The sequence below is a fragment of the Charadrius vociferus genome, unplaced genomic scaffold, assembly GCF_000708025.1.
Source record: "Charadrius vociferus isolate BGI_N301 unplaced genomic scaffold, ASM70802v2 scaffold282, whole genome shotgun sequence".
NCBI classification, from domain to species: domain Eukaryota; kingdom Metazoa; phylum Chordata; class Aves; order Charadriiformes; family Charadriidae; genus Charadrius; species Charadrius vociferus.
This window is the reverse complement of record NW_009647731.1, coordinates 7,421,911-7,434,752: the sequence shown is the minus strand read 5'-3', so window position 1 is coordinate 7,434,752 and position 12,842 is coordinate 7,421,911. Positions and strand designations below refer to the sequence as shown.

The following is a 12,842-nucleotide window of genomic DNA, read 5'->3' as shown; positions in this document are numbered from 1 at the left end:
CTGTCGTTGGGGAGAGAGTCAAAAAAGCCGATAGCCAGGACAGCATTTTAAGGCTATTTGGTTTTTTCATATGCACTTGCTACTTTTCAGAATATGGGAGAAACTGATGAAAAGAAAAAAAAAAAAAATATATATATATAAGGAAAGACATCTGTAACCAACTTCAATGACAAAAATCCCTTGCCACAAAATTAGTTTCCTGAGACTGAAGAACATGTTGTTACCGCTGTTATTAATATTTGCATAGCTGTCAGAAGCCCAAGCTTTATTACTGCTTGCTACTTCAGGGACCACTGACCATTATTTGACATGCTGGCTACAGTCTGAGTTACTGCTTTTCAATAAACGTTACAGCCTTCAAATTCCATTACCGGTGCAGTCTGAATTACATCTACTCTCAAAATAAAATAAAAATGAGCAGAAACAAGTTATGGGGCTTTGCCACATATTCTGTTCAGAAATCCAGCCTATTTAAGCCAGCAGCATTTTCCCATGGAGTCTGATGTAACAGATATATAAGACACCTAAAGGGTTGGGACTGTCAAAGACGCTCAAACATAGGGATGGTAAGGCTGGATGATAAATCACGTCCTATTACTTGGACACTCGAACCCTCTAATAACAAAGATACTTTCTACAGAATTCTCTGAAAAGTTGCACAAACTACTGTTGCCTATGGAAGTCGGGAACAGCTAAGCTTAAGGGTCTGTATTCATCCTTACTACAGGAAATGAAGAAAAAGTATAATATAAACTCTTCCAATAATTCAACAGAAAAACAGCCAACGTTTGTGTGCCAGTGCAAAACTAAATACTTCTGAGCAAAACTGGTAGCTGTCCACATTACACCCAATAACAGGTCTATTTGTAGAAACAGCTCCAAGCTGAAGATGTCCTATATCACCACCTTTCTAATGACCCCTTATGCAACTATGTCACATTTCTGCTTCTCCTTTGATGTCAAGGAAGACGAGATCTTATAGCTGAATAAAATGCTTTTAGCATCAGGAAATTTAAATGCAGCGTTTTCCCCTGAGGGTTGCTGAGCTCTCTTACCGGCTGAGCACCCAGCTGTGCGCCCAGAGCCATTATGGACAGAAGAAGGGCGCTGACTAATGGGAACCGAGACTATATTTTTATAAAGAGAGCAGGACTTCATCTGAAACGGAAAATTTCCTACATAATTTCTATGGTCGGCAAGTAATGCACTGCTAGGCATTGCTGAAGAACTTGTATTCTGAGGTCATTAGGCTCACCAGTGACAAAAATAAAATGGGTCACTGGGTAGTTGCTGGTGAAGAGTTAGCGCAGACCAGCACATCTTCAGGAAATTGTTTTACAGACACAACCATCACGTATCCTTTTTTCAAAGTCAGGAAGTTATATTTCAAAAAGAGGACGTTTTGTGTTAGAATCACCAGGGATTTATTAAGGTTTAGGAAAAAACCTCCAAGATTGCTGAACAGGTAACATGTATAAAAGTACTTGAGGAAGGAACTGCAAGCCATTGATCCAAATAAACAACCACCTGCTGGGATGTAGAGTTTTTCCGTGTAGTCACGAAAATCTTGAAGTGAACTGAATGCAAAAATAGAGGTAATATAGGTGACTTTAACAGAAAAATGAAACTGTCTTTTATAATGGAGAGTTCCGTTCCTTCTCCTAAAGAAAAGGAAATGGTGTGTGCAAGAACTCCAACACCAACACTCAAACCTTCCCAGTGAAAGAGACAAATAATCTTAGCTCCAGTGCTGGCATAACAGGAGGCGTAAAAGGAGAGCAGTGAAATGCATATCAATAAGACACCTTGAAATATCAGTTAAAAGGGAAGTAAGGTCACTATTTCTGTGTCCTGAGGAACTCATTCTTTATATAATCTGTTCTTGACAAGTTACAATGAATAATGTAAGTACAGGAGACTGCTACTCAGATTGTATTTGAAAATGCCATTTAACTGATTGAACTATTTACTCCTCTACAAAAGCATTGTGTAAAAGGCACGTGCCAAATTTCATGTTGCTACCTTACTTATTCCCACGAACAGAGTACCTCTGAAGGAAGCCACAGTAATTTCCTTAGCTCTAACAGGATTAAATGAAACCTTCAGTACTGTGTTGATATAAAATATCGCTACGGTTTTAACCAACACGATGTGACCGATGCAGCATGACTGCATTAGAGGAAAGGACTACAGTGCAAATAGTTTGGTGTCTAAGACCATATATCCATAGGCCAACCTCCCTGACATCCAAAGCCCTGCACTAGAACGCAGAGATTACTCTCTAATCATCACAGAAAGGCAAAGGTGGCTAATTCAGGAAACTGCTTTCTAGACCATTAGAAAATTAATTCAGACACCGTCTAGAAGAGTTCTCCATTCCGAACCAGAACTTGAACCCATCATCAGTATCCTGACTCTCCCAAAGAGTCCTTTCATCAGTATAAAAGCAACATCAGTTTTGTAAGAATTACCATCCTTTAAATGGGCGCTCTTTAATACAGTAATAGACTGATAGCAACCACTTTTGTATATTGAGATATAGAAGTAGAAGATCATAAACACTAGAACTGTGAGCCCAGTCAGTACTGGCCTTGGAAACTTCAGCCACTGCATAGGGATGAACCATGACTTCCCTCTCTTAACCCTAAGTCATAGGAAGGCTCATATATTTTTAAAATTTCTATTATATACAGAATCGTAAAGTTAACATATAAAACTAAACTTCTTTTCTCTGAAAAGCTCCCTACTCCATTTATTATTTGAAGATGTTATCTACTGCTAGAGCACCAAATATAAGAAATATATATGGGTAATGTGAACTTCGGATACTTCCTTGGAAAAGAAAAAAAATCACAGCACAAAAAATTTTGAGAGCTAAATAATAATCTTGCAAATACAGAGGACAATATTAACATCCTGAAATGGCTCCCATAATTGGACCTTAGCATTCCTTTTCCACTGCATAAAATTGCAGTGAATTAATTTCTAGATGGAAGAAGTTTTTTATGAAAAATGGGTAGGCCAGAAAAGGAATGCAATACTCAAGCACGATCATCTCTGAGACAGAACTGTCTAGACTAATGAATTTCAACGTGCCTCAAGAATAAATCCAAAAAAAATCTGCGCACCTGTGGCAGATAAGGAAAAGTCTGATTAAAAACAGAAAAAAAAAAGAAAGAAGGGATGTAACCAATGATCAGGGATTCCCTTCATCAAGCATTAAAACGTGTTGCCATTAAGGTGTTATGCTGCAGTGGAAACAGCACAAGGAGGAGCTGCGATCCGCCGACATCTGACAAAGAGTAGCACATCTTAGGAATACATCACCTTAATAACATTCGTCTTACAATAATGATATAGGCACCTTCCAATCTTAAAGGTGAAAGGAGTGTGCAATGCATTTACAGCTTAAATTGCTTCATGGGTTTCTTTAGGAAGGCTATTTGGCAATTGAAGTTTTTCTATCCTTAGAAAGTAGGATTGGTGAGTGCAAAAAATAACCTGAATATGAAGAGTAAAAGAAAGCAGGTAAACTTCAGGTTTTTGTTTGTTTTGTTGTTTTTTTTATATATATATATATACAATAGTGCATGCATAAATTTTAATAAGTTGCACAAATTCATCTTTCAACACTGTGTAACACATATTTACAGTTAACACTCGTGTATGATTAAGAAAAGTCTAGCTTTACTTAACACAACACAGGAATATTTCTCTGCCAGTTTATTTAGAAGATGACTGCTTTAATCCAGGAGGCTCCTCAGCAGGTAACTTTATCGTATACATGTATGAAACAAGCTCTGTATTTTACAAAAACAGGGGTGGGAGGAGGAGGTTCGACCAAATGGAAAGCTGTAGAACATCTGTAATTATGGTTAACTGGCAAGTATTTTGAGCTTGTTCTGACTTCCTGAGCAAATCACTAGGAATTATGAAATTTTATTATCATTTTAACAATTTAGTTTTTAAGAATTAATTTCCTAAGGGAGCTACAGCCAAAAATTGGTCACCCATATAAAGAGCTCCTCCATTGGTGCAAGGGACAGAGTATTTACAAACGCAGCTATAGTAATGGTAACTATAAATATTGCTGAAACTTCTGGGGAAAAAACCAAAAAACCAAACCAAAAAAAAACAACCATCATTGCATTGATTTTTTTGAGTCTGCCACTGCACAGTATCTCATTATTCCAGTAAATACTCGGTGAAATTGATTCCAATGAAGAAGAAAATAAATTCTAACCAAATACACTTAGTGTTAACTGATAGTTTTAATATTGTAATATGATACAAACATTCAACCATTAAAAAATCAGAGGCTAAGAAAGCTAATGATTAATGAAATATCTAGGTACATACATACATATTTGTATGCCCTCTTCTGTGTATACATCTAAATGCACAAGAGATATTACAAATAAACATTTATGTTCAATAACTTTAACTTCAGACTTTAAAATTAATGTCTGAGGTCTGATTCATTATTGAAAGCACAAGCATCATAATGTAATTCTTAAACAGAAAATACAGCATGCAAATAATACTATTTGTATACTTTCTGTATAAGTGAAAACATGAAAGTCAATGTAAAGCTAAGATGTCAACATCTCTATAAGCACAAAACAGTCATACTAACCTGTATTTTGATTGGCCAGGAGAAATTGCTGACATAAACATAGAAAGTGATGTTTGGGTTGCTCCGAAAGTTAAATTTTTCACAGGAAAAGCTATCTCTGTATTCCTTAATATTAGCCTTAGAAACAACAGGAATCTCTTCTCCAGATATTGTTCCAGCTAAAAAAATAAACATATGTAGATACACATGTTTATGACCAATATTAATCATCATTATAGGTGCCAAAGTCAATTTGTATGAGAAACTTAAATTCTTGAATTACTTTTGGTGTCTTCATTCTACAACTTTAACAACCCTTTATTAGGGTTTACATGCACACCAGGTACATTTCATATACATACACAGAATTCACAGAAATTCTTACACTAGTTTCAAAACATAATGAATTAATCATAAAATTGATAGAAGTTACATGAATTTTAGAATAAAGTTCACATTGTCAGCTAAACAGATAATATTCTTTCCTCTAGTAATTTACATTCAGTTTCAATAAAAACTCATAGGTTAATCAAGCTTGTAAGTGAATTTGTCTACATCTTACATTATTGCTGTAGAGTTTTAATTGTTCATGAAAGCTTTAATAATACACCTACTAAGAAACATCCATCCTTTTTTGCAAATACATGGGTGATTGTGCTAAGTTAAAATAAAGGAATAAATAGAATTTAATAACTATGGTATGTTAAAATACTTCAGCATTACTTTGATGAAATTCATGAGTTTATGTAAGACAAACTCTGAACCTTCTTGAAAAAGTTTTTTTTTTTTTTTTAATTTTAGTACTATTTCATTTTAAGCATCATGCTTCTCCTTGGATGTGTTTTCAGAAAGTCAATAGAACCAATTCAGAGAAACTGTCTAAATAAAGCTTTTCTTCCTTCTCAAAACAAAGAAGAGTAATGGGGTTCAAAGTTGGAGAAAAATAGATAAGCAGCTCCTTTTATCAGCATACACAGAAGAACTTTATTGTTTGATATCAATGTTAAGGTTAATAATTAAATTTTTAGCTTCAACACTGAAACAAAGAAATAAAATCTCAGTCTCTGCAGTAGTTAAGGAAGCAATTTATCTTAATTAAAATCACAGCATTTCATAACACTATCATTTTAAAAATTTAAATAGACTACAAGCTTTTCCTACCAAAGTAATTTTAATTGAATAGGAGAGAAAGTTAACATATTAATGAAGCTTTGTTCAGATTGCAAATTATCATCTGAAGTTTAAATAATATAATTAATAATGGCATAATGATAATGGCAAAAGTACACATTTGGTAAAGTTTTATTATCAAAATTAGCAACAAAGAGACAAACAGGTTAAAATACCTCAAAGGATCATGAAATCATATGGGGAAAAAGTCATCATACCAAAATTCACCCTCACCTGTAGAACCAATAGACCACGTAATATTGAGGTTGAAGTTGTTTGATGCATTAATCGATATGTCCAAATTTTTATTTGACTACATAAAAAAGAAAAGATATTGAAGTTAACAAAATATATCAGAATGTATTGAATATAACTCTAATGCACATAACTGAATATAGCCCTTTACTCCTCTTCCATTTTTCATTTTAAACATAAATAGAAATGGTAATGATTCAGAGCCAAAGCAAATCCTCTCTTTTGCTTCAGTAAGAACAGGGTAGAAGTAAGCATATAACTACACCAGTTACCTTTTCAGATTGTGATAAAAATAATGAAATAATTTTCTTTATAAAACTAAAGAAAAAAATATATGGCATATGGCTACATTTTAATTACAATCCAAACATTACTTTTCTCATCTGCTAATAAGAATTTCTTAACTGAAGGTACACTCCTTTAATTCATCTCAGGAAGATACTAAAACCCATTATTCATGAGAGTAACAATAAAATAAACCAGCTGATAACTTTTTTTATGTATTATTTGATCTGCAATACATCTACCATTTAGAAAGTTTTTTTCAATGAATGCACTGGAATAATTTTCAGTTCTCAAAAAGATTTGAAATATCTCTAATAGCTTATAAGCACTTGGGAAACTTTCAATCATGGTCAAATACAATGGAAATCTTAATCATGACACTCCAAAACTTGTCTAAAGTTAATAATATTTTCTTACCTGTTCTGGATTCGCTATAAAGTTTATGGCAGTGTGATGGCGATCATCCTCTTGTAATAAGCTGAAGGTAAACTGGTAATCAATTAAAAGGCTGTCTGTGGGCAAAACAGAAATTAAAAATAATAAAATAGATACAAATGTATATATATTAACAATATGTTATGCAAGCACCTAAAAATTTACCATTCACTTTTATTTTAAAAAGCATGGAGTAATCTACAAGTCGGGATTATTCACATGCATTTCCCTGTTTAAATATTTGCACTATAATGTCATGAAGCAATTAAAAAAAAAAAAAAAAAGAACATTAAATGAAACAATCACAAAAAAAAGTTAAGAAAAATAACTGAATTAAGAAACAGATTCTATCACGGAGTCAGAGCAGGTATTACACATAACTTGAAACAATCATTCTTTACAAAGCAATTATTCGAAAACACAGTATCAAGTATTGTTAAGAGTGTTCTCAGTTCTCTAATTTTACTCTAAAATAATTATTCAAACATTCTGTTCAAAATGCATTTAAATATTTTAGTTTTACAGTCTTACACTTTGCTGTGTTATATAAATGGTTTACATAGCTACATTACTTTAGCAAAGTTTAGAATGACTAAGTTTAAAAATTTTGAAAAACAATTGCATCTACAGCAAAATTATATAATATGAAGGCATGATACCATAGTGAACAAGATTGCTAACAAAGGCACAGTGGAATTTTGAACAGAAATTATGTGACCATCAAGCACATCCTTTCCTATTTGCCAGAATTCTAAGAGATTTCCTAAGTTGCAAGCGATATAAACTCTTTGTACAAGAGAAACAAGTGGCAGGTTAGTGCTGACTCAAAAAGATTGTATTTCACTTCCAAATGACTCTTGTTCTACACAGTTTTCTTTCAACCTGTGAAAGAATGGAGTCTGCCAGGCAGTTCCCATTCACGCCATTTCTGTCCCTGCACACCAGCAGCGCTGCCCTGCTGCCCAGCCAAAGTTGGCACAAGTACAAAAGGGAGAAAGACCCATCCTCAGATGACCCAAACCATGCTTATCTCTTGCTGGAAGGAGCACAAAATGACTTGGATGAGTCAGAAGATGTAAATTTTGATCTGTCCCATTGTGTTCCCAAAGTTGGAGGAATGAGATTAACCCCTAGTTGGGTCACAGCACGAGGAATGACTGAAAAGGACCTTTTCCGCAGGAGGAAGGGGGGCGGGAGTGGATTTGTCAGGGCGAAACAGGTTTCCAGCACCTCCATCATGTAAGAAAAAGACCCAGTCACCAGGGATGACTGTTGCTGCAGTTCATAGAGGGTGCCGTGAAGAATCCCAGCAGGCAACGTTCAGTGCAGTCAGATAGTCAGGAATCAGTAGAGCCCTCAGAGATGTAAATTGTGTTAGGAGATTAATACCCCTTGTGCAACACTCAGCTGTGAACCAAAGGTGGATGTGGTGGGTGGATCTTGGATGCTTTGTTACAGGGGCAGATATAGTCAGATCTAACAGAATAAATCTTCTAACTCTGACCATTATTGTTCCACAGGGATCCAAACATGCTGTTTTTTCCTCTGTCACAGGAAATGAGGAGATGACTTGTAAATGTACATGATTCAGATTATTATTTTGTGGATATTAAAATATGATTAGATGCGAGTCATCTTTGATGCTACATTCCAGTGAGTAATTTTGAAGCCCTGTTTTGATCCCTCTCTTGATGACATTCTTCTAGTTACCAACACCAAACGCACAATGTGTAACAAATAAAAAATGTGATCATAAAAACAAAATCAGTAAATACAAAGAGAGTGAAACATTAAGTCAAGGCAGGAAAAAGCTGTGTCAGCCTTCTGTTGGACTCAACAGTTTGTTTACTGCTGACAATCACCTTTTCTGTAGCAACATATCATCTGAAAAAATACACTCTATTGTATCCCATGGGAAGCCTGACTTAGAAGGAGAAAAAAAAGCCTGCTGGTCAATGAAGCATGAATAGAGCCTCCTGTATTGTCTTAACAGTTAAAGAAAATGGTTTGGGGTTTTGTTTTGGGGTTTTTTTTGTGTGTGTTTGTTTGTTGGTTTTTTTGTTTTGTTTTTTAAACTGAGTGTGGAAAGAAAATTAGAAAATAAAGGAGTTACATAAAAGGAATTACCATGACCTTCAAAGGTGAAAAGTCCAGTTTTGCTATTATTAGCCACCACAGTTCCATTATTCAAATAAGAATAATTTTATCTAGATGTCTTAGTTAATGAGTTTTGATCAGGTATTTGCAAACTTATGAAGGTGAAAGATGAATAAATATTAAATTTAAGAGACCCCATTTATTTATTAATACTCCTCTACATTTCTATAACCATGTAAATGTAATTAATAAAGTCTCATTGACTCTATTCATAACAGTGTGCCATATCTACTTATTTAACAGTAAGATTATCATTGCACCAGAACATATTTAAAGGTAGCAGGATAGCAAAAGATGGCAAGTAGAGATTGACCCCTATTAAAGGGATTAATAAATCCTCTAATAATCATGAATAGCAAGGTCAAAAGGCTACAAATAATGTATAGATATGCTAAATTTCCTGATCTGGTCAACTTGGGGTCCCACAAAATACAAATCACTGCTTTAGCATGAATCTTTGCAAACAGAGTTATTGTAAATGCGCAGTGGACTAGCATCACAGTGAGTACCTGTAAAGAAATTCTGGCTACTGCAAAGGCTACAAGATGCAAGAAGCAGTGTAGACAAGCCTTCTGGACAAGATATTGTTGATTTGCTCACAATATCGAGAAAATGACCTTTAAAAATGCCACAGTCTTCCTCTAAGCCCAGATTGTGCCCTCTCGGAGATGCACAGTTTCAGCCAAAAAACAGCAGTGATATATACCTAAGACCTCATCATAAAGCAAAATTGAGAAAAGACAAAGGACTCTTGTTTCCCAATTACATATGAATGAACAGCTTTGCTGCACATAAGTTTAAGAAATTTCAAAGTAATTTTCTCTTAAAAAAATATGACTGCTTTTCTCCAGGGGTTTGTTGTTGCTGTTTTGTTTGTTTACTTTTAAATACATGTTTTACTTGCCAAAAGCCAAGAAAATAGGAACTTCTTTTTCCAGGAACGCAGAAAAAGTCATTGCATTGATAAAAGATGTTAAACTATGCAGTTCCTCTTAACTTTACCATCTGTAAAATCCGAAAAATACTTCCACATTTTTTAAAGCATTTTTACCTACAATACTGTTGAAACAGTAAAACATGAAAAACAGAAAGTCGCTTACATATAGCACCTTTTATACTCAGGATATCCCAAAGTATTTTATGGTGTTATTAAATAGGAATCATTCCATCAATAGTATCAAAGATATATGTCCCACACAGTAGGCATTATCTCCTCTGCAGTACTTGAAGAGCAAGGAACACCACTTGTGTTATTCAAGAAGAGTTCTGAGACCCAGCACACGGAACTCGCCCTGGGACTCTTCAAATGTGCCAAAGGACCTTTAACTTACACCAAGCCAGGCCTACAAAATGCAAGGAGAACTTCACCAAACTATTCAGAAGGAGCACATTTCTTCGCACTAATGGACAAAAATTATGATTTTTTTTTATTCCAGAAAGGCCTGCAGTAGAGAGGGACAAATCATTAAACCTATCCTGGCCACAGAGCGGATGCTGCAAAGCAGAAATATGTATCTCTTCATAGATGATTCTAATTCAGGGAAGGTACCTAAAGTGTGTACAACTTGAACGAAGGGGAGAGCACTGCCACATGCAGTTGTATGATTCAACAGTGCAAATGAAGTTGGGTGCAAATGACAGAGCTGACACTGGGCAAACATTTCTTCCCATCTTTCTGAGGACTGCAAAAGTATGCTGAAGAAGTTTTACAGCTTGGAGGATTTATTTTCATCATGAGGATAGTTCTGGTTCGCCAAAACTTTGAGAAAGATTTGCCTGGACCTATTATTAAATCAAACATCCCAAATCTCTAGAAGGGTCTAAAGCTAGATTTATTAGAATATAAATTAGTAGAACTAATTTAAGATTAAATTCAAAGTGAGAGTAGAAATTAAAAGGGATTGTAAAGTGTCTCCTGCATCTATTGCATCCTGCTGCTGTCTGTCTCGCTCTCCTTCCTCCCTCTCTCCATCTGTTTCAGCCTATACCATAGGAAAGACTTCCCCGACATGTATTCGGCAGCTCTTAGGGAAAATATCACCTCCCTCTCCTCCAGAAGGCTTCACCTTCTATAGACTGCAGCTGGCAGAACAGTTTTCCTTCCCACTGCCAAGCCCTATTCTGAACATAACCCTAAAACATAATCTATGCCAATAGATCGTAAGTGCACATAAACAAACTAAGGAGTTACACAGCACATCACACCGTATTTCTCAATTCATAGTGCCATTCAGCCTAGGCAGCTTAGCCTGGAAATAAATACAAAATGTAAAGTAAAATTTAGTTGTAAGAGTGCAACCTGTTCTGAATATTTATATGTATAAATAGACAAATGTATAATAGCTAAATGTAGAAATAATTAAAGTACATTCACTGTATCCTCTTGATATATGTTGTTGTGTATATTTACAATCAGGAATTTAGAGAAGCTTGAGATTTAACTCCATGTATTTTTGTTTCTATTTTAAACCTTTAAAAAGCCACCATAAGTGTTTTTACCCTTAACAAACACATGACACTTTTCATAAGTGCTTCTGTTTATATAGACACACACAACAGATTGCTTCAATTAGGAAAGAAATTTGGATCACATACAGAAACTGAAAAAAATCTCTCTGCATTTATATTGTAGCATAAGATGACAATGAAAGCACAAAGATAACAAATACTAAATGCAATCATCACACCGCCATAGGAGCAACACCTGACAAAAGCTAGCTTATAATTTTCATGTGGCTGACCTATAGAAACAAGATTTTAAAACTGTTTTCAAAATCTGAAGTCTGAAAATAAAATAAACAAATTCAAACAACAACAATGACATAAGAGGTAGCAATCAAAATATTATCAATGGCCACTAACATACAAAAATTAAATATACAAATTTATAATATTATTTCCGTGAATTATAGAAGAAAATGCTTGATTCTCTAAAAGTATCATTGATGCACTTTTTGGTTCATTGTGATGACTCTTTCATTTGTCTGTAAGAGTTTAAAAAAACTAGAATATGAATCCCACCTTTTTCCAAAACCTATTTCCTCAATCTACACTTAATTCTCAACATATTTTAAATTCACAAAGTGTCCATTAGCTATAATGATTTTCCAAACAAACTCGGTAGTTAACTATCTTGGTACTGCATAGACTCTTCTCTTAACTGTCAAAAAAAATGTTAATGACATTACAGAATGAGTATTACATTCTTTTATTTTTAAAAGAGTTAACTGAAAAAGAATTTACCTGAAACATACAATTTTTTTTTTTTAACAATACTCTTCTTCACATTAGAATCATAGAATTGTCTAGGTTGGAAGGGACCTATAAGATCATCAAGTCCAACCATCAACCTACGACTGGCAAGTCCACCACTGAACCATGTCCTTCAGCACAACTTTTATATACCTCCAGGGATGGCAACTCCACCACCTCCCCAGGCAGCCTGTTCCAATGCTTAACAACACTTTCTGTGAATAAGTATTTCCTACTATCCATCCTAAATCTCCCCTGATGCAACTTGAGGCCAGTTCCTCTTGTCCTATGGCTTGTTACACCTCTCTACAACCTCCTTTCAGGTAAGTGTAGAGAACAATAAGGTCTCCCTGAGCCTCCTTTTCTCCAGACTAAACACCCCCAGTTCCCTCAGCTGCTCCTCATAGGACTTGTTCTCCAGACCCCTCACTAGCTTCATTGCCCAGCACCTCTAAGTCTTTCTTGTAGTGAGGGGCCCAAAACTGACCACAGTACTCAAGTTGCAGCCTCCCCACTGGATTCAGTCTTTTGGAAATATGCATAAGACAGTTTCATGTTAATTTTGGGTTGTTTCAATAAAATCTTAATATCCAGCATTTCATATTTTTTTTTATGCATCAATATCCTCCATGTTTACATTTTCACACTTGAAATGTTTGAATTTATTTATTTT

The 12,842-nt window shown here is 34.9% G+C and overlaps 1 protein-coding gene across 1 annotated transcript in view; it reads right to left on the bottom strand.

The window, feature by feature from the left end:
* ATRNL1 (attractin-like 1) overlaps positions 1–12,842 on the bottom strand; it is a 580,396-nt gene that overhangs the window by 294,938 nt on the left and 272,616 nt on the right. Inside the window, exons 24-26 of the mRNA XM_009881641.1 lie at positions 6,743–6,837; positions 6,020–6,098; positions 4,637–4,794 (exon numbers count right to left, since the gene is read on the bottom strand). Of these exons, the coding sequence (XP_009879943.1) occupies positions 4,637–4,794; positions 6,020–6,098; positions 6,743–6,837 (332 nt within the window). The remainder of the gene's footprint in view (positions 1–4,636; positions 4,795–6,019; positions 6,099–6,742; positions 6,838–12,842) is intronic.